The sequence below is a fragment of the Dicentrarchus labrax genome, unplaced genomic scaffold (genome assembly GCF_905237075.1).
Source record: "Dicentrarchus labrax unplaced genomic scaffold, dlabrax2021, whole genome shotgun sequence".
Lineage (NCBI taxonomy): Eukaryota > Metazoa > Chordata > Actinopteri > Moronidae > Dicentrarchus > Dicentrarchus labrax.
The window spans coordinates 25,374,488-25,396,729 of NW_026136701.1; the positions used below are offsets into that span (position 1 = coordinate 25,374,488).

General features: G+C 39.6%; 1 protein-coding gene and 3 long non-coding RNA genes across 5 annotated transcripts in view; 3 read left to right on the forward strand and 1 right to left on the reverse strand.

The window, feature by feature from the left end:
• The window catches only part of LOC127358718 (uncharacterized), a 73,962-nt gene that overhangs the window by 18,410 nt on the left and 33,310 nt on the right, over positions 1-22,242 (forward strand). The gene's annotated exons all lie outside the window — the stretch shown is intronic.
• LOC127358619 (uncharacterized) overlaps positions 1-22,242 on the forward strand; it is a 67,896-nt gene that overhangs the window by 13,827 nt on the left and 31,827 nt on the right. The window lies entirely within an intron of this gene.
• LOC127356517 (tripartite motif-containing protein 16-like protein) overlaps positions 963-22,242 on the reverse strand; it is a 53,200-nt gene continuing 31,920 nt past the window's right edge. Inside the window, exon 2 of one of the 2 annotated variants that reach the window (XM_051388607.1) lies at positions 963-1,377. In XM_051388607.1, coding sequence (XP_051244567.1) covers positions 1,304-1,377 — 74 coding nt within the window. In that variant the 3' untranslated portion in view covers positions 963-1,303. Of the gene's footprint in view, positions 1,378-16,433; positions 16,652-22,242 lie in introns of those variants that run through there. The other variant, XM_051388341.1, reaches the window with a different exon arrangement.
• LOC127358789 (uncharacterized) lies at positions 5,729-21,286 on the forward strand. The gene is made up of 2 exons (XR_007882545.1): positions 5,729-5,889; positions 21,196-21,286. It is a non-coding gene; the product is annotated as an uncharacterized LOC127358789 (long non-coding RNA).

The following is a 22,242-nucleotide window of genomic DNA, read 5'->3' on the forward strand; positions in this document are numbered from 1 at the left end:
AGACACAGGACCAGTGCCACCTAAAGAATTCAAACATTTGCAGTGCAAAAAGAATTAAAACAGAATTGGATCCACTGTCTTGCCACTAATAGATCCTCCTTAATGTTACACATTGGACCTTTAAATAACTTCTGTCTATTTTAGTTTCAACTTAACTCTGTCTTCATAATAATAAAAAAAAAAAGTCCAGCATCAGTTTTCACATTTCTTTGTTTACCTGCTGTGATGTTCACTACCAGAAAGACATTCACTTTTAGTGTTCACACCATATAACAATGATGCTGCATTCAGGTCATATGGGAAAGATGGATTAGAAGAGTTTACGCTTTACAAATATTATTCACATCAGCTCTCAGATTGTAATTGGGAGTGTAAGTTTCAAGGCTCAGGTTCAAATTTCTCTGACTTCTTGAATTCTTATGAAATAACATGGAGACACTTGTAATCAGATGTAAAAAATAATTTATCCACGTCATGGTTTTGTGACTGGACCGAATATCATACCAAATTTTCCATTATATATATTGTATACTCTCATGTTAGTTTCACATTTTCTCCTTCAACGTTGTATCAGACCCTGGAATGAAGACTAGAAGAAGATTCTTTATTCATGTTTGTTTATACGTTACGTGAACCTTCAGATCAATTAACATGCAACCAGTTTGTCTCAGCAGAATCTCAGCTCTGAAAATAATGAATGATCTCCTTATTGATTATGATCGTGATAATTATAGTTTTAAAATACCTCAGAGTTTGTACACTGGAACAACATTTGATCTGAACAAAATGTAAGGGATTTCTTTACAAATTAACAAAAGTGGTGGAACAAAATATCTACAATAAAGCAGTTTTAAAACCCATGCAGTAGAAGAGAAACCGCATACAAATACAATAAAGATTTAAGGCATAGACAAGTTGCCAATTTCATTCAGAGAAAGATATGTTAGTTCAGGTAAACAAGAATCATCATGAGCAGTGACGAACAGAAAAACTAATGAGAAGTTGTCAAAGTACCACCAATAATGGTCAATCAGGTCTCAGCAACAAAAATGTGACAAAACAAGTTTAAATTAAATGACAGAATCTAACCCAATGCCCATTACAAAACCATTGACTATTTTAGTTTAATTAATCAGAATCAGAATCAGAATTTTGTTTATTGCCAAGTAGGTTTTGAAGCATACAAGGAATGTGTCGTAGTGCAATTAACTCAGCAGTTTCTCCATACCAGAAGCCAAGACCAAGTCCAGCATAGAGAGGCTGAGTGAATGTGGTCTGAACTCTGTGGAGGAGAGTCATGGTTTCAGAGACATTGCAGAAGGACAGAATACCTGCACTGTGTATCCAGATACACTCCAACTCTGGAGGACTGAGGACCTGAGACTGGAGTTTGGACAAAGTTGTGCTGAAAAGTATAACTTTGTTTGTAATAATGTAATGTCCAAGATTCTAGATTGTGGCCAAAGCTCTGATCTCTGCTGATATTCTTGTATACAACTTCTATATTAATTCCTTCTGCTTCACTCCACCTCCCAGTAACAACGTCCAGTCAGACTCTCTCTACTAAGGACCTGCCTACTTGAAGTGAACCTGTCTGGGCGATTACAGTTAAATTGTTGTTCACTTGTGATTTTTCTGTTCCCCTCAGATAATAACAGCAGTGTGTTTGCTGTGTTTGGATCCAGTGTGATTTCATGTGAATATTGTAAGAATCCAGCTCTGATCTTGGGCTCTGGTTGTGGCAGTAAAACATCCACTTCAGTCACTGTCAGTGAGACGTTTGTCCATTTCTCCCTCAGAACGTCCTGTAGTTTATCCCTGGGATGGAGGGGATGGAATGATTAAGGGATGATGGGAAGGGGTCGAGGGATGGGGGAAAGGGTCGAGGGTTGGGGGATGAGGGGGTATAGGAAGGACGGGTGAGGGTTGATAGAAAGGGAGAAAAGCTGGTGGGATAGGTGGATGGAGGGGAGGAGTTCTGCAAGATGGTCAGGAGGAACAGAGTGGGTGTTGAGACGCTGAGTGGGGGAACGGTTTCGTATCTCTTCGTGAGCCCCAGTGGTTCATAAGAGAGAGAAAACAAAATAAAGAAGGGTATTTGGGGGGAGGGATGTAGAAAATTACTCATGGAGGGAGTGAACGGAAAAGGTGTGCTTGAATATGTATTGAACGGAAATGAGATGAGTTTGGGGCGTGGTCTTTGTTCCCGAATCTAGTTATAAAATTTCATTAGTTGCTCCACTAAATCTGCTAAAATGGAGCTTTTTACCAGGACAGGACTCGTGTGAAGGTCTGCCTACACTGAGGGCAGCTTTGGATTTCCTCCTCCTAGTCTTCATCCTAGTAGCTTTTAATACAGTTCATGCAGTAGCTGTGTCCACAGGGAATAGTCACCGGATCCTTCAGTAGATCCAGACAGATCAAACAGAAATAATTTACCTCTCCAGCTGAACTCCTTTCTGCGCCATTTCACCTCTCAGTGACAACAACTGTCTGAGTCTCACTTCCACAGAAATGAAACTAGTTTGATCTCTGAATGAATAGGGTCTCTTATCTCTTGCACTACACCACATGTTGGTTACACCCATCCTCAAACTGCTGATCTAAAGGGGAGGGAACAAGGAAATACATGGACAGAGTGAAGCTCGCTGTGTTTGAGAGCAGGAAGAAGAGGGAGGAGTTATCATGTTGTGATTCATTCCAGGAAGAGGAGCAGTTACTGAGTTACAGAGCGATACTGTTTAACACTTATAATAGAGCTCATTATAAAATACTGTTCACTTCAGCTTTTGGGAAGTAAAGATACTCTTATGATCAGAGGGTTTGGAAATGTCTCCCCAATTTTCAGCATTACTGAGTTGTCCTGTAATTAACTTTAAAACGTTTTTGATTGATTACCATGATTCAAATACAAGACATAAATAATAGTTAAATGACTCACTGCTGTAAAGCTAATGAAATGTTAAGGTAATAATTCAACATTATTACTTGATAAAGTCCTTTCTAAGCATTTTTGAAAACCATTTTAAATTTAAAAGAATGTATATTTTAATCACAAGGGGTTTAATGTTCAATCAATTTAAACAAATAAATCCAGGTAGTTATTTGTTCAACTCTGAATCCCAGCAGACAGGAATGCTCCATATCATTGGGCTCTCAGTTAAGTGACTGGAATGACTGGATGAATAAGGACAATGTACTATTTCATACGTATCCTTTATGTTTTGTCACAGTGACCCAAGCCCACCAAATGTAGCCTTGATCATGTTCTCATCAAGTTTCAGTTTATGTCTAGAAAAAGATGAAGTCTTCATGATTTATCAAAACTGTATGCGTGATTTACTAGACCTGACATTTTTATTTTAAATGTTATCATAAAATACAATCTCAAAAACATGTTCTTCACCAAAACTGCAAACGTGAACTGAGGTTCTTTAACCTCCACTATATCCCTGGTTAGCAGGATGAAGGCACCCTCTGGTGTCGGGCATCAGTTTTCCCTTTTGAGTTGTTAACCTGCTGCTAACATAAAAAGAACAACATCAGTTGAGAGATATATAAATATATGAAATGCCACACGATGTCAATCCATCAGTCAATATTGATGCGGCATTCAGGTCCCATTGGAAACATAGTAGAGAAGACCATCCACTTTACAAATACTATTCACAATGGTTCTCAGGTTGTAGCCAAAGTAGTATTTAGGATAGGAATGCACATTTAATGGAAATATTATCAAAAACACAATATGCAAATCGGGACAAAACAGCTTTATAATAAAGTTCTGAATAGACTCCTTGGCCTACAAATCCTTTCCAGATTTAAGAAAACGTGTTTGTTTGGTACAGAGCCCCCAAAAAGTCCCACTATCATGATTTGAATCGCCTGTCCAGTGAAAATTAACCTTTTGATTCAAAAGCAATCGAATACACGCTAATTAGAATTCATTTCTCAATCACAATATCTGTTAAAATAATTGCTATGTGTCATCGTGCAGATGATCTCCTCATTGATTATGATTGTGATCATTATAGTAGCTCATGGTAGCTCATGTACATTTGGTTGTCAAACACATAAATGTTAATGTGATAGCCTCCATGGCTCAACAGTCCCAGAAAGGAGCACCACCCATGAAAACTCATTCACTTACAGAGGAAGAAATAAGTAGATGTGAAAGTATATTTGTTCTTGAAAATATTTTTATTGTAATATAATGACAAAAAAACCCATACAGAGAAACAATGGGAATAGTTTACATTTTCACGCAGAGAAAAGTCTGTCCAGGGAAACAAAAAAACAACATGAGCAGTGAGTCAGACTACTGTGTGAAAAGCCAGTTTTTGGCCTTGTTAACATGTCACTGTCATGTTTCCCAGAGGGAAAACCATTTACTCCATTAAAAGAAGCTTTTGTTGTTATCCGTAAATAAAGTAAATAAAAAAACTAAGTTAACCCCCTGACACAATAACTAATTAGAACTAAAGTAAAACTAGACATTTTTAACAATCACATCTCAAATGACCTGAGCAAACAGAGGGATCAATGCTGAAGGCAGTAATTTTAATGAACAGAGTTTTGTGGCTTTGATCAACGTTAGGGAAGAACCTTTTGAAGGACTTCTTTCTAATTAAGTTCACAGAACTCACCAGTGTTTCCAACAGGTAAGTTAACACCAAGTCCAGCATAGAGAGGCTGGGTGAATGTGGTCTGGTCTCGGTAGAGGAGAGTCATGGTTTTGTGTGTCGTGGAGATGCTGTAGAAGGACAGAATACCTTCACTGTGATCCAGGTACACTCCAACTCTGGAGGATGGCGGACCTAAAACTGGAGTTTGGACATTGTCGTACCAAAATGAATAACGGTTGTTGTCATATCTTAAAGCCCATGAATTGTCACAGCTTCCAAATCCACACTCCGACCCTGATCTGTTGATGTTGTTGTATGCGACTGCTACATTACCCCCTGCCTCTCCCAACTCCACCTCCCAGTAACAACGGCCAGTCAGACTCTCTCTACTCAGGACCTGAGGCCAAAAAATAAATCTGTCTGGGTGACGAGAATATGGCTGATGTGGTCTCACTGCTGTTACCTTTCTGTTCCCCTCAGATAATATCAATAACCTGTGTACTGTGTTTTCATCAACTGTGGTTTGACATGAATAGCTGACGAATTCAGCTCTGGTTTTGGGCTCATTGGTCACTGAGATGTTTTTCCATTTCACATTTAAACTGTCCTGTAGGTTATCTCTGACTTGTGACACAGTCACTTTTACATTCTCAAAGTACTTCTGAGGACAGATTCTGATGCCGGATGAGTCTGTAGATTCAATGGGTTCGGGTAGTGCAGGGCAGTTGTGCAGAAAATGGTGGTCCTCTGTGTGTGAGAGCTTCTTCAGCTCAGTGTCTTTCCTCTTCAGCTCTGTGATCTCTCGCTGCAGCTTCTGCTGAAGTTCTTTGATTCTATTCACTTCAGTATCCTGCTGGGATCTGACCTGCTGCTTCACATCGGAGCTTCTTTTCTCCATGAGACAGATCGCCTGGCTGAAGATCCCCTCACTGTCCTCCACCACTGTATCAGCAGAAAGATTGATAGCCTCCACCTCCTGTTGAAGCTCCATCACATCTTTCTCTCTGTCCTGGATTCTCTTCTGGATGTTTTGTCGACTCACCTCGAGCTCTCTCTGCCTCTCAGTCCTTTCTGCTGCAGCTGAGACTGTGTCGTGGCCTTTATGTTCATCCATAGAGCAGAGATGACAAATAGACTGGTGATCAGTACGGCAGAACATCTTCATCACCTCATCATGAAGAGAGCAGATGTTCTGTTGGAGCTTCTTGCAGGGGTCCACCAGCTTGTGTTTTTCAAAAGCAGGGGATTCAAAGTGAGGCTGAAGGTGTTTCTCACAGTAAGAGATACAACAGACCAGACAGGACTTTAGGGCTTTCAGTTTTCTCCCAGCGCAGACATCACAGGATACATCTTCAGGTCCAGCATAGCAGAGATCAGCAAGAGCAGCTTGGAGTCCAGTCTTCATCAGTTCCTCCACTAAAACTGCTAACATGGTGTTTTTCACCAGGACAGGTCTCGGTATGAAGGTCTGCCTACACTGAGGGCAGCTGTTGACCGTCTTCCCCTCTTGTTCATCCCAGCAGGTTTTAATACAGTTCATGCAGTAGCTGTGCCCACAGGGAATAGTCACTGGTTCCTTCAGTAGATCCAGACAAATGGGACAGGAAATGGTTTCCCGGTCCAGTTGAACTTCTTTCTGCGCCATTTCACCTCTCCGTGGCACGTTCTTAGTACTCCAACTAGTTAGCGCCCTGAAGTAAACAGCAATGGTTTCTGCAGTTAATGAGATCGGTCAGTCAATTCATCACATGATGGTTGAACACATCTTCAAACTGCAGATCTAGAGGAGAGGGAAAGGGGAAACATAAGTTATTGACAAATGTTCATTATTAACAACAAACACTTTACCAAGACCATAAGGGCTTCAGAGCTAGACTAACAGGATAAAAGAATAAATAATACAACTTACACTGTATATTTACAGCTAAACTGGGCCAACCGTGGCATGTAGAAAGTAGTTTTAAACTATAAACAGCTACAGCAGTAACATGCAACATACACATATAAGTACATTCAGTACCTGGATACTTTTATTCAAGGTTTTGATTGCAGACATTTAGTTGTAGTTTACCAACAGACACACACTTTGCCTCTCTCGACACTATCTGACTGTAATTCACTCAGAATGTTACAACAACACAGTTTAAGATCCACAACTCACCTTAAAATCCAGAGAAATAACCCTGAGAGTGATGAGGTGATGCTTCGTCCCTGAGTAACCTCCTCTTCTGTTGAAGTGTGCAGCAGAGTAACTTCAGTGTGAGGAGAAGAGAGCGGATTTAAAGGATTCCCTCCAGGTTGGTGGGTGGAGACTCGAGCTCAGCCTATCAGAGTCAGACCACTGTGTGGATCACAGATTAACACTATTAGATCTATTAGAAACTGAACACTAGAACCAGATAAACAGTAGAAAAACAACTAAATAACATTTCAGAAGTCTCTTTCTTACATGTGATATATTTTAACACTTTTAAACTATTAAATGTTTTTAGTCCGTCCTCATGAATGTTACTTATAAAATCTTTTTAAACTCCCCACAGATTCTAACATCATTACAGACCACACAGTCAATTACAGGCTTTATCTGGGTTATCGAGCTCTGATTCATTCCAGGAAGAGGAGTCTGAAGAAGATACTGTGTGTTTAACACTTGTTTACAGTAGAGCTCGATAAATTCAGTTTTTAGGAGGTAAACTCTTCTTCAGATCAGCTTTTACTGAGTTGTCCTGTAATTCAGCTTAATCAGACCTTTTATTGGTTATAATAATTCAATAATATACATTTTACTTAAACAATCAGTGCATACACAAATGCATCATTGCAGAATATGTAAAATCCAAATAATGTAAAATGTGTTTTTTTAATGTGAACAAAATGTGTGTTTTAATGTTAGATGCCATTTTAAACAAATAAATCCAGTATGTTACTTTTTAAACCATCCCCCATAACTTACTGTAGACTGTACTGGGAGGTTTTTCATGGAGAAATTAGAGATTAAACATGATGCCAGCTGTAGAACAACAGCAAACTGTTGGAGCTGAATATACACATTACATGCACGGGGAGGGGAGGCGATCTGGGGGAACCGGGTCTGGTCGGTTAAAGGTGTGAATACAAAAGGTGCAGCTATTGCCAGTAACACTGAGCCATTAGCATGCTAATGCCTGAGTGCTTTATGGGGTTAAAGACAATGGAGGTCTGGATGGGGGCAGAACGGTAACAACAACCATGATTTGATGTGTCAATAGGATAGAGTTAGCATTATGTGGCTGTGCTGTTCAACACCAACTGAACCTGTTCCAGTGAAAACAATGGAATTACCACAGAGATCATGTTCTTTGGTACTCACAGTGGAAACTATCAGCTCAATGTAACAGCAGACACACCTAGTATAGTGCAATAATACAGTTTTACTCCTTCAGACACATCTTTATAAATAAAATCCAAACTGATGTAAAGTCAAACACAAAGATAACGACATGAAGAAGGTGTGTATAATGTTACTAAATTACTTTTAGCACATTATGACAGAAGAGAACAGTGAGGCGTTACAGAGAGAGAGACAGGCAGGGACTACAGAGGGTGAGACAGATCAGAGAGTGAAATGTCAAAGGAAACATGAGGATATGAGAGGGAGTAAGCAGGTTATGGTTAGCAGAAAGCCAAAGAAATGGAAGCTGAGAGAGAGACCACAGGAGACACAGAAGGAGAAGACAAGACAAGACCACAACACCACTGAGGGGGATTTCAGCCCCCAGTAGGAAGTTCAATTAGTAGGAAATTAAATGAATAGGAAATTAAATTAGTAGGAGGTTCAATTAGTAGGAAATTAAATGAATAGGAAATTAAATTAGTAGGAAGTTAAATTAGTAGGAAGTTAAATTAATAGGAAATTAAATTAGTAGGAAGTTCAATTAGTAGGAAGTTCAACCACTTTAGGACTAGGCTGCACATTTTCCATTAGTTTGTTGTTAATATTTAACTTGTAAAAGCTGAGTCACTCACTGGTTGTGTAACAACGGAGGAAACTTAAAATGACACTGAACATGTGAGGTGACATTGCTAAACACAAATACACAACCAACAGGACACCTTCACGAAAATCAACATAACAGTAAATAAAATGAGTCTATAACACAATATCTGTTGTTTATTTGTGTCAGCAGTCAACACAACTTCTTCACACCCAAACTTGACTCCATTGTTTTCAAAATCTTGTTTTTTTAAAAGTAAAAAGTGAAACATAAGTGAAAACTCAAAGCCCATTTCTCTGTGACAAAGCTGCAGAACAGAGGCTGACTGACACTGTAATAATTCTTTATTTATTATTATATAAAGTCTTCAGTTTGTTAATGTCCCATCAGTAACATCTCTGACCAGAATCTAATATGTAAAAGAAAATAATGAATGATGTCGATTATGATCATGATAACCTCCCTGATTTGTACGGCAGTTTGAAAAACAACAACCACAGTGCAAAGTAGTGAAAACATGTAAATATAATTAAAGATTTATTTACAAATGTATAAAGTGGTGAGAACAAAATATTTACAAGGAATCTATATATCTATATGTATATAATCTATAAAAATCTTACGAAGAAAAATTTTCAGCGAGAATCATAAGCCATAGAATCACTAATTAAGGCAAAAGTTATTTAATTTAATTAATTTAAATTATGCAATTCTAGACTGTCTGTAAAAGGTGAGTTTCCAGAGGTCAGGGCTCTGAACAGATGTGCATCATGAGATGTCGTCAAACTATATTTTCAATAACGCAACACAGACATGGTGTCTCTCAATTTCAATTTCAATTCAAATGGCTTTATTGGCATGACGTACCACTGTACATACTGCCAAAGCAAGCATTTGGAATTAAAAATAATAATAATAACAATAAAGGAAAACAATATTTACAATAAATTAATAATAATCAATAATCTATACTGTTGGTAATACTGTAACTATGATTGACTCAATCACAATCACAGTCACAATCAATCAATCTCAGTAACAGTAGTAAAGTAACAGACTACAGTTAAAACAAGTAGTCTGTTGTCAAAATAACAGTAATAACAAATTATTAAATATAATATATATTATATTAAAATATATTAAAATTAAAATGTGTGTGTGTGTGTGTATGTGTGTATTAAACAACAACAACAACAAAAACAACTACAACTAAAACAATCAATTATTTTATACATTTATCTGAGTTTCCACTGGTCGTCCTCAGTTTGTGGCATGAGGAGACATATTTTGCTGCAGTAATTTGACTTTTTGGCATTCTCTCGCTCTCTCTCTCTCTCTCTCTCTCTCTCTCTCTCTCTCTATATATATATATATATATATGTATATATATATATATATATATTATGAGACAAAATCAAACAATCAATGGCCAAGTTTACGTGTTTATTTTTAAATTGTTTCAATGTCTCAATGTAGTGTTTTTTTTCAAATTCCTTTAGTCTTTTGCTGTGATGTCATCGGACCGTTGTGATGTCATTCAAAGATCAAAGCCAATAGAATGTTGCTTTGATACAAAGGTGAACGTTCTGTCTGAAACTATGGATATAGGATCCCAATTAACCTGGTTCAGTTCACATTCTTCAGGAAACTTTCACAAGGACACAAACACAGATTCTTCAGGACTTCGGATCCAACGATATTAACAGACAAGATGGATCAAGCCACAATAGACAGTCTTCGCGGACTTATCCAACAGAGCCTGGAGAAGCTGAAAACCATACAGTTGTCGAAGCTGCAAGGCAGGTCTCTAGACTTCACATCAGAGGATGTAATTACTGAATTGTGTGTGGATATTGTAAATATTTTATGCATACAAATTCATGAGGCATTTCAACGGAGCAAAGTTGAGGGGAGACACACTTCCAAATCTTCAAAAAGCTCTTCTGGGTCTGCCAGATCACAGGGCAGCATATCTGAAGAAGACGTTCGTAGTTTTTTGGGTGACGCAGTTTTCCTAGCCTTTAAGGAGGCAACCGGGGTCGGCAACATCAGCCGAAGCGTGGAGAAGGTAACCAGCGCTGTGGTTACTGAGGTCACCGAGAGAGTAAATGAGCTCGCCAATGCCTCTGGAAGTTTTGGAGGCAGCAATAAATGGAAAAGTCCTCCCCGTCTCATGCTCATTCACGCTCAGACTGAAGACCATGGTCCGACATGTAGCGAGAATGTTGAAAAACTGCACTGGTGAGGAGGGCACCACGCCAATTGGAACCGGGGAGTCATGGCAGACCCCCGTAGTTCCCTTTGTGGATGAGACGGACATGCTGCCGATAACGAGCTTCATCATCGAAACAACAGAAGCTGTGAAGAATATCCTGCAGGAACAGGCAAAAAGCATTACCCCGATTAGTTATAACGTTAAGATTTCCGATGAAGAGTGCCGAGTGTTTGAGTCCGGCTCCTCCGAGGACACAAACGAGATGGCTATTGCGATAGTCAAAGAAATAATTGAAGACCTTCAAATCGAATCAGATGGTTCACTGCCGAAATCAGTGGCCGAATCTGTAAAGATATCCTGTTGGAAATCACTGGGAGATAAACTTAAGGGCTTTTTTGCGGTAAGATTTGCTATGGGGTCACTACTAGGTTTTGTGACAAAACTGAGGCGTAAATACAATTGCGTCTCAGAACAAAAGAGGTCTCTGAGCCAGCTAATGGAGGAGGCTGATCTGGTGGTGAAGACCATCATCTCATTAAATGAAGAGGACATAAATAAGGGCACTGACGACGAGTGCCCCTACGAGAGAATCGCAGAGGTAATATCTAGTGGACAACACAACATGGCCGCCATTGAGCTTGGTGATATTGTCTCACAGCATCTGAAGCAGGACCCCTCTCCGGACTTCAGGTTTGAAATACAAGGAGAAGTTGACACCTTTATGAGGCAGATATGCAACTGGGTCAACCGGCAGCTAAAGCTCCACAAGAAAAAGGGGGACCATGCAAGTCTGGCTGTGAAGGAAATCAGGGGAGTAGTCAGCCAGCAATCACTCACAGAGGTCCCCTCAGTCATAGAAAGTGGCTGTGTGACACCTGTGTCAAGATCAGCTTCTACTGCTCTGGAGATCGCTGTAAGTGTTGAGGCTAGTGACACGTTGGTGGTTGAACCAGAACCACATTCCACCCCCCATACAGTCCGTCAAGTCGGCAATTGGAGATGCAGCTAGGGACACTTTGGTGGTTGAAGCTGAACCACTTGCCAACCCCGTTCAGTCCTTTGAGTCACTTATCAGAGACGAAGCTGGTGACAGTTTGGTGGTTGAAGCAGAACCACCTTCCACCCCCGTTCTGTCCGTGGTGTCCCCAATCCGAGAGAAGTCTGGGGACACTTGGGTTGCAGTAGAACCACCTCCCATCCCTGTTCAGTCCGTGGTGTCCCCCATCAGAGATGAGGCTGGTGAAGCTCTAGGTGAGACCACAACACCAGCACCCCATCAGTGGGATGAAATGAGCTGCAAGGTTATGGCCATTGCACTGTTTCAAAAAGTCATGAAAAGTCAGATACATCTGAATGTTAGTCTGACTTGCAAAGATATTGAAACAATCAGCGGGACACTGGGGAAGTTGCTTTGGGAACAGATCGCAGGATCTGACATTGCTGTCAAGCCAAGCGGCCACCATATCAAAAGGGTGGCAAAGGCGGTGCGCAAGGAGTTGTGCAAGGAGACAGGTGACAAAGGGATCTTACAGATGTGCCTGCTGTCTCGGGATGTATCTATTTACAGATACATAACTGAGACACTGAAAAAACATCTGGTGATGCCAGAGAAGAAGACTGGCGTGAACGCATTCTTCTCACGTCTCTTAAAGACCGTGGGCAAGCCATTCACCGCCTGCTTTGGACGCAAAGAGTAATCTTTGGCGGTTTCAAGGCGTTAGGACAAACATACACAAAAATACACGCGCAGTAACTGAAGTGACATAGGGTTTACTCCGAGAGGCTTCGGTTCGCCCACATTTTAAACCTTAATGAAAAAAAAACTAAGTATGCTTTGGATACAAAGAGTAATCTTTGGCGGTTTCAAAGCATTAGGACAAACATACACAAAAATACACGCGCAGTAACTGAAGTGACATAGGGTTTACTCCGAGAGGCTTCGGTTCGCCCACATTTTAAACCTTAATGAAAAAAAAACGAAATATGCTTTGGACACAAAGAGTAATCTTTGGCGGTTTCAAAGCATTAGGACAAACATACACAAAAATACACGCGTAGTAACTGAAGTGACATAGGGTTTACTCCGAGAGGCTTCGGTTCGCCCACATTTTAAACCTTAATGAAAAAAAATCGCTCTGTGCTACTATCCTCAGATGTCGATTGGTTGCACAGAGGAACCAAAGTTTCTGTGCTTTCTTGTTTGGTTATCATGGATCCTGGTTGACCCCCACATTGCCTGCTTTGGACAAAAAGAGTAATATTTAGTGGGTACGACACACGCTTAGTAACTGAAGTGGCAACGGGTTTACTCTGAGAGGCTTTGGTGGTGGTAAAACCTTACATCTGATGATCTTGCCCAAAAAAACAGTAAGACCCAACTGGTCGAGGCAGACGGCCACCCACCTAGAGCCGGGGTCTGTCCGAGGTTTCTGCCTCTTAAAAGGGAGTTTTTCCTTGCCGCTGTCGCCAAGTGCTTGCTCAAGGTGGGAATTGTTGAGTCTCTTTAAATAATTTTATAATTCACATCAGGTGTCATAGGGCCACACAGGTGCCTCAGCATTTAACACTATGGCCTTGCAGCTATAAAGTGAGAGTTCAATTCAGACCTCTCTCTTTCTTTCCTCGCTCTTTCCTCTCTCTCTTTAGCTATCAATATCCATTAAAGGCAAAAAAAATAATTATTAAACAAAATAAAAATAATTGAAGAATAAACAATTGGTCTCATAAGAGTCCCTTCCTGAACACAAGCCTGATATGGCAATAATCAAGTCATTTTCATTACATTTGTGTCGGGTGATGTGCCGTACCACGACATGACTGCAGCATGCCCTGACAGATCTGAAACACAAAGGAGAGACCTGAAGAATTATGACTGACGTTCGCAGGTGATACCTAGCAGGGAGTTAAAGCAGTGAACGCTTGAGATACAAAAAAGTCATTATGGTATAATTTAATATAATATAAAAATTGTAATTGTCAGTTTATAATCAGTTTAAAGTAGAATGTGTTTTGTTGTGTGACTGAAAAATCCATTGATTTGATTCTATTCATAATAATGGAAACATTACTTTATTACTCTTTTCAAAGGGAATATTATTACTTTACTTATTACTCCCTGCCAACGAGTTTGTTAAAATCAAAGTAATGGACACACAGACATTAGTAGCATGCAGAATGTATTCATTCAAACTTCGACAGATTCTGTTTTCCATCATCAGAACAGGTCTACAGCTATCACTGCACTTGTTTATGCTCTGTATAAAATTCCAATTACAGCACATGTACAATCCAATGGGTTTATTGGGTTTTATTTTTGGGTAATTGTCATCATGTTAATTGGCTAGCTAGCTAGCTCTGTGACAAAGCTGTTTTAGTAAGGGAAGTTGAAAGAACAGAGGCTGACTGACACTGTAATAATTCTTTCTTTATTATACAAGCCTTCAGTTTGGCCATGTCCCATCAGTAACCTCTGTTAAATGATAGTTTTTTTATGTTATGCACAGATTCACTTCATCCACACAATTTCTCTGACCAGAATCTAATATGTAAAAGAAAACAATGAATGATCTCCATGTTGATTATGATCATGATAACCTCCCTCATTTGTACGCCAGTGTGAATAACAACAACCACAGTGCAAAGTAGTGAAAACATGTAAATATAATTAAAGTTATATGTACAAATGTATAAAGTGGTGAGAACAAAATGTTTACAAGGAATCTATATGTATATAATCTATAATTATTTCTTAAGAAGAAAAATTAGAGTTCAGTGAGAATCATCAGCCACAGAATCACTAATTAAGGCAACAATTAATTTTATTTATTTATTTTAAATGATGCAATTCTAGACTGTCTGTAAAAGGTGAGTTTCCAGAGGTCAGGGCTCTGAACAGATGTGCATCATGAGATGACGTTTTATCACTGTTCTTTTTAAACCAATGAATCTGAAATCCAAGACTCACAACTTCCTGCAGTGTGCTGATGATACACAGCTGGTTGGCCTTTTGTGTGAGTGGGGCTCTGCAAAAGATGGCACATATTTCAACCATGTAATTACTCTGCAGCAGTGACGTGAGGAGAACTGAATGTAGCTGAAACCAAAGAACTTATCTTATCAGCAACACACAACACAGCTCATACATTTTAATCTTCGACCATCACCTGTAGAAACTAGCAGCAGTTTGAAATATCCTGATAATGTGATTGATGGCCACCTTGACTTCACAGACAGATCACAGATGTGGTCTCTATCAATGTTACTATCTAAAACAATTACATTTGCCTATAAATAAACGTAAATGTATGTAAGTGTTGAGAACAGACATGATACAATATAGAGAAGTCTATGGCTTTCTACATGAAGACCATTGCAGCAGAAGAGACACAACATCATACTAATACATCAAAACATATACTCAACAAACATATACAAGTTTATATTTTCATGCAGAGAAATGACAGTATATAAAAATAATCCTGAGCAGTATTACACTCCATGGCTAAAACAGACACAGGACCAGTGCCACCTAAAGAATTCAAACATTTGCAGTGCAAAAAGAATTAAAACAGAATTGAATCCACTGTCTTGCCACTAATAGATCCTCCTTAATGTTACACATTGGACCTTTAAATAACTTCTGTCTATTTTAGTTTCAACTTAACTCTGTCTTCATAATAATAAAAAAAAAAGTCCAGCATCAGTTTTCACATTTCTTTGTTTACCTGCTGTGATGTTCACTACCAGAAAGACATTCACTTTTAGTGTTCACACCATATAACAATGATGCTGCATTCAGGTCATATGGGAAAGATGGATTAGAAGAGTTTACGCTTTACAAATATTATTCACATCAGCTCTCAGATTGTAATTGGGAGTGTAAGTTTCAAGGCTCAGGTTCAAATTTCTCTGACTTCTTGAATTCTTATGAAATAACATGGAGACACTTGTAATCAGATGTAAAAAATAATTAATCCACGTCATGGTTTTGTGACTGGACCGAATATCATACCAAATTTTCCATTATATATATTGTATACTCTGATGTTAGTTTCACATTTTCTCCTTCAACGTTGTATGAAACCCTGGAATGAAGACTAGAAGAAGATTCTTTATTCATGTTTGTTTATACGTTATGTGAACGTCAGATCAATTAACATGCAACCAGTTTGTCTCAGCAGAATCTCAGCTCTGAAAATAATGAATGATCTCCTTATAGATTATGATCGTGATAATTATAGTTTTAAAATACCTCAGAGTTTGTACACTGGAACAACATTTGATCTGGACAAAATGTAAGGGATTTCTTTACAAATTAACAAAAGTGGTGGAACAAAATATCTACAATAAAGCAGTTTTAAAACCCATGCAGTAGAAGAGAAACCGCATACAAATACAATAAAGATTTAAGGCACAGACAAGTTGCCAATTTCATTCAGAGAAAGATATGTTAGTTCAGGTAAACAAGAATCATCATGAGCAGTGACGAACAGAAAAACTAATGAGAAGTTGTCAAAGTACCACCAATAACGGTCAATCAGGTCTCAGCAACAAAAATGTGACAAAACAAGTTTAAATTAAATGACAGAATCTAACCCAATGCCCATTTAATAACCATTGACTATTTTAGTTTAATTAATCAGAATCAGAATCAGAATTTTGTTTATTGCCAAGTAGGTTTTGAAGCATACAAGGAATGTGTCGTAGTGCAATTAACTCAGCAGTTTCTCCATACCAGAAGCCAAGACCAAGTCCAGCATAGAGAGGCTGAGTGAATGTGGTCTGGACTCTGTGGAGGAGAGTCATGGTTTCAGAGATGCTGTAGAAGGACAGAATACCTGCACTGTGTATCCAGATACACTCCAACTCTGGAGGACTGAGGACCTGAGACTGGAGTTTGGACAAAGTTGTGCTGAAAAGTATAACTTTGTTTGTAATAATGTAATGTCCAAGATTCTAGATTGTGGCCAAAGCTCTGATCTCTGCTGATATTCTTGTATACAACTTCTATATTAATTCCTTCTGCTCCACTCCACCTCCCAGTAACAACGTCCAGTCAGACTCTCTCTAAGGACCTGCCTACTTGAAGTGAACCTGTCTGGGCGATTACAGTTAAACTGTTGTTCACTTGTGATTTTTCTGTTCCCCTCAGATAATAACAGCAGTGTGTTTGCTGTGTTTGGATCCAGTGTGATTTCACGTGAATATTGTAAGAATCCAGCTCTGATCTTGGGCTCTGGTTGTGGCAGTAAAACATCCACTTCAGTCACTGTCAGTGAGACGTTTGTCCATTTCTCCCTCAGAACGTCCTGTAGTTTATCCCTGGGATGGAGGGGATGGAAGGATTAAGGGATGATGGGAAGGGGTCGAGGGATGGGGGAAAGGGTCGAGGGTTGGGGGATGAGGGGGTATAGGAAGGACGGGTGAGGGTTGATAGAAAGGGAGAAAAGCTGGTGGGATAGGTGGATGGAGGGAGGAGTTCTGCAAGATGGTCAGGAGGAACAGAGTGGGTGTTGAGACGCTGAGTGGGGGAACGGTTTCGTATCTCTTCGTGAGCCCCAGTGGTTCATAAGAGAGAGAAAACAAAATAAAGAAGGGTATTTGGGGGGGAGGGATGTAGAAAATTACTCATGGAGGGAGTGAACGGAAAAGGTGTGCTTAAATATGTATTGAACAGAAATTAGATGAGTTTGGGGCGTGGTCTTTGTTCCCGAATCTAGTTATAAAATTTTATTAGTTGCTCCACTAAATCTGCTAAAATGGAGCTTTTTACCAGGACAGGACTCGTGTGAAGGTCTGCCTACACTGAGGGCAGCTTTGGATTTCCTCCTCCTAGTCTTCATCCTAGTAGCTTTTAATACAGTTCATGCAGTAGCTGTGTCCACAGGGAATAGTCACCGGATCCTTCAGTAGATCCAGACAGATCAAACAGAAATAATTTACCTCTCCAGCTGAACTCCTTTCTGCACCATTTCACCTCTCAGTGACAACAACTGTCTGAGTCTCACTTCCACAGAAATGAAACTAGTTTGATCTCTGAATGAATAGGGTCTCTTATCTCTTGCACTACACCACATGTTGGTTACACCCATCCTCAAACTGCTGATCTAAAGGGGAGGGAACAAGGAAATACATGGACAGAGTGAAGCTCGCTGTGTTTGAGAGCAGGAAGAAGAGGGAGGAGTTATCATGTTGTGATTCATTCCAGGAAGAGGAGCAGTTACTGAGTTACAGAGCGATACTGTTTAACACTTATAATAGAGCTCATTATAAAATACTGTTCACTTCAGCTTTTGGGAAGTAAAGATACTCTTATGATCAGAGGGTTTGGAAATGTCTCCCCAATTTTCAGCATTACTGAGTTGTCCTGTAATTAACTTTAAAACGTTTTTGATTGATTACCATGATTCAAATACAAGACATAAATAATAGTTAAATGACTCACTGCTGTAAAGTTAATGAAATGTTAAGGTAATAATTCAACATTATTACTTGATAAAGTCCTTTCTAAGCATTTTTGAAAACCATTTTAAATTTAAAAGAATGTATATTTTAATCACAAGGGGTTTAATGTTCAATCAATTTAAACAAATAAATCCAGTTAGTTATTTGTTCAACTCTGAATCCCAGCAGACAGGAATGCTCCATATCATTTGGCTCTCAGTTAAGTGACTGGAATGACTGGATGAATAAGGACAATGTACTATTTCATACGTATCCTTTATGTTTTGTCACAGTGACCCAAGCCCACCAAATGTAGCCTTGATCATGTTATCATCAAGTTTCAGTTTATGTCTAGAAAAAGATGAAGTCTTCATGATTTATCAAAACTGTATGCGTGATTTACTAGACCTGACATTTTTATTTTAAATGTTATCATAAAATACAATCTCAAAAACATGTTCTTCACCAAAACTGCAAACGTGAACTGAGGTTCTTTAACCTCCACTATATCCCTGGTTAGCAGGATGAAGGCACCCCCTGGTGTCGGGCATCAGTTTTCCCTTTTGAGTTGTTAACCTGCTGCTAACATAAAAAGAACAACATCAGTTGAGAGATATATAAATATATGAAATGCCACACGATGTCAATCCATCAGTCAATATTGATGCGGCATTCAGGTCCCATTGGAAACATAGTAGAGAAGACCATCCACTTTACAAATACTATTCACAATGGTTCTCAGGTTGTAGCCAAAGTAGTATTTAGGATAGGAATGCACATTTAATGGAAATATTATCAAAAACACAATATGCAAATCGGGACAAAACAGCTTTATAATAAAGTTCTGAATAGACTCCTTGGCCTACAAATCCTTTCCAGATTTAAGAAAACGTGTTTGTTTGGTACAGAGCCCCCAAAAAGTCCCACTATCATGATTTGAATCGCCTGTCCAGTGAAAATTAACCTTTTGATTCAAAGGCAATCGAATACACGCTAATTAGAATTCATTTCTCAATCACAATATCTGTTAAAATAATTGCTATGTGTCATCGTGCAGATGATCTCCTCATTGATTATGATTGTGATCATTATAGTAGCTCATGGTAGCTCATGTACATTTGGTTTGTCAAACACATAAATGTTAATGTGATAGCCTCCATGGCTCAACAATCCCAGAAAGGAGCACCACCCATGAAAACTCATTCACTTACAGAGGAAGAAATAAGTAGATGTGAAAGTATATTTGTTCTTGAAAATATTTTTATTGTAATATAATGACAAAAAACCCATAGAGAGAAACAATGGGAATAGTTTACATTTTCACGCAGAGAAAAGTCTGTTCAGGGAAACAAAAAAACAACATGAGCAGTGAGTCAGACCACTGTGTGAAAAGCCAGTTTTTGGCCTTGTTAACATGTCAGTGTCATGTTTCCCATATAAGAGGGAAAACCATTTACTCCATTAAAAAAAGCTTTTGTTGTTATCAGTAAATAAAGTAAATAAAAAAACTAAGTTAACCCCCTGACACAATAACTAATTAGAACTAAAGTAAAACTAGACATTTTTAACAATCACATCTCAACTGGACTGAGCAAACAGAGGGATCAATGCTGAAGGCAGAGTTTTGCGGCTTTGATGAACGTTAGGGAAGAACCTTTTGAAGGACTTCTTTCTAATTAAGTTCACAGAACTCACCAGTGTTTCCAACAGGTAAGTTAACACCAAGTCCAGCATAGAGAGGCTGGGTGAATGTGGTCTGGTCTCGGTAGAGGAGAGTCATGGTTTTGTGTGTCGTGGAGATGCTGTAGAAGGACAGAATACCTTCACTGTGATCCAGGTACACTCCAACTCTGGAGGATGGCGGACCTAAAACTGGAGTTTGGACATTGTCGTACCAAAATGAATAACGGTTGTTGTCATATCTTAAAGCCCATGAATTGTCACAGCTTCCAAATCCACACTCCGACCCTGATCTGTTGATGTTGTTGTATGCGACTGCTACATTACCCCCTGCCTCTCCCAACTCCACCTCCCAGTAACAACGGCCAGTCAGACTCTCTCTACTCAGGACCTGAGGCCAAAAAATAAATCTGTCTGGGTGACGAGAATATGGCTGATGTGGTCTCACTGCTGTTACCTTTCTGTTCCCCTCAGATAATATCAATAACCTGTGTACTGTGTTTTCATCAACTGTGGTTTGACATGAATAGCTGACGAATTCAGCTCTGGTTTTGGGCTCATTGGTCACTGAGATGTTTTTCCATTTCACATTTAAACTGTCCTGTAGGTTATCTCTGACTTGTGACACAGTCACTTTTACATTCTCAAAGTACTTCTGAGGACAGATTCTGATGCCGGATGAGTCTGTAGATTCAATGGGTTCGGGTAGTGCAGGGCAGTTGTGCAGAAAATGGTGGTCCTCTGTGTGTGAGAGCTTCTTCAGCTCAGTGTCTTTCCTCTTCAGCTCTGTGATCTCTCGCTGCAGCTTCTGCTGAAGTTCTTTGATTCTATTCACTTCAGTATCCTGCTGGGATCTGACCTGCTGCTTCACATCGGAGCTTCTTTTCTCCATGAGACAGATCGCCTGGCTGAAGATCCCCTCACTGTCCTCCACCACTGTATCAGCAGAAAGATTGATAGCCTCCACCTCCTGTTGAAGCTCCATCACATCTTTCTCTCTGTCCTGGATTCTCTTCTGGATGTTTTGTCGGCTCACCTCGAGCTCTCTCTGCCTCTCAGTCCTTTCTGCTGCAGCTGAGACTGTGTCGTGGCCTTTATGTTCATCCATAGAGCAGAGATGACAAATAGACTGGTGATCAGTACGGCAGAACATCTTCATCACCTCATCATGAAGAGAGCAGATGTTCTGTTGGAGCTTCTTGCAGGGGTCCACCAGCTTGTGTTTTTCAAAAGCAGAGGATTCAAAGTGAGGCTGAAGGTGTTTCTCACAGTAAGAGATACAACAGACCAGACAGGACTTTAGGGCTTTCAGTTTTCTCCCAGCGCAGACATCACAGACCACATCTTCAGGTCCAGCATAGCAGAGATCAGCAAGAGCAGCTTGGAGTCCAGTCTTCATCAGTTCCTCCACTAAAACTGCTAACATGGTGTTTTTCACCAGGACAGGTCTTGGTATGAAGGTCTGCCTACACTGAGGGCAGCTGTTGACCGTCTTCCCCTCTTGTTCATCCCAGCAGGTTTTAATACAGTTCATGCAGTAGCTGTGTCCACAGGGAATAGTCACTGGTTCCTTCAGTAGATCCAGACAAATGGGACAGGAAATGGTTTCCCGGTCCAGTTGAACTTCTTTCTGCGCCATTTCACCTCTCTGTGGCACGTTCTTAGTACTCCAACTAGTTAGCGCCCTGAAGTAAACAGCAATGGTTTCTGCAGTTAATGAGATCGGTCAGTCAATTCATCACATGATGGTTGAACACATCTTCAAACTGCAGATCTAGAGGAGAGGGAAAGGGGAAACATAAGTTATTGACAAATGTTCATTATTAACAACAAACACTTTACCAAGACCATAAGGGCTTCAGAGCTAGACTAACAGGATAAAAGAATAAATAATACAACTTACACTGTATATTTACAGCTAAACTGGGCCAACCGTGGCATGTAGAAAGTAGTTTTAAACTATAAACAGCTACAGCAGTAACATGCAACATACACATATAAGTACATTCAGTACCTGGATACTTTTATTCAAGGTTTTGATTGCAGACATTTAGTTGTAGTTTACCAACAGACACACACTTTGCCTCTCTCGACACTATCTGACTGTAATTCACTCAGAATGTTACAACAACACAGTTTAAGATCCACAACTCACCTTAAAATCCAGAGAAATAACCCTGAGAGTGATGAGGTGATGCTTCGTCCCTGAGTAACCTCCTCTTCTGTTGAAGTGTGCAGCAGAGTAACTTCAGTGTGAGGAGAAGAGAGCGGATTTAAAGGATTCCCTCCAGGTTGGTGGGTGGAG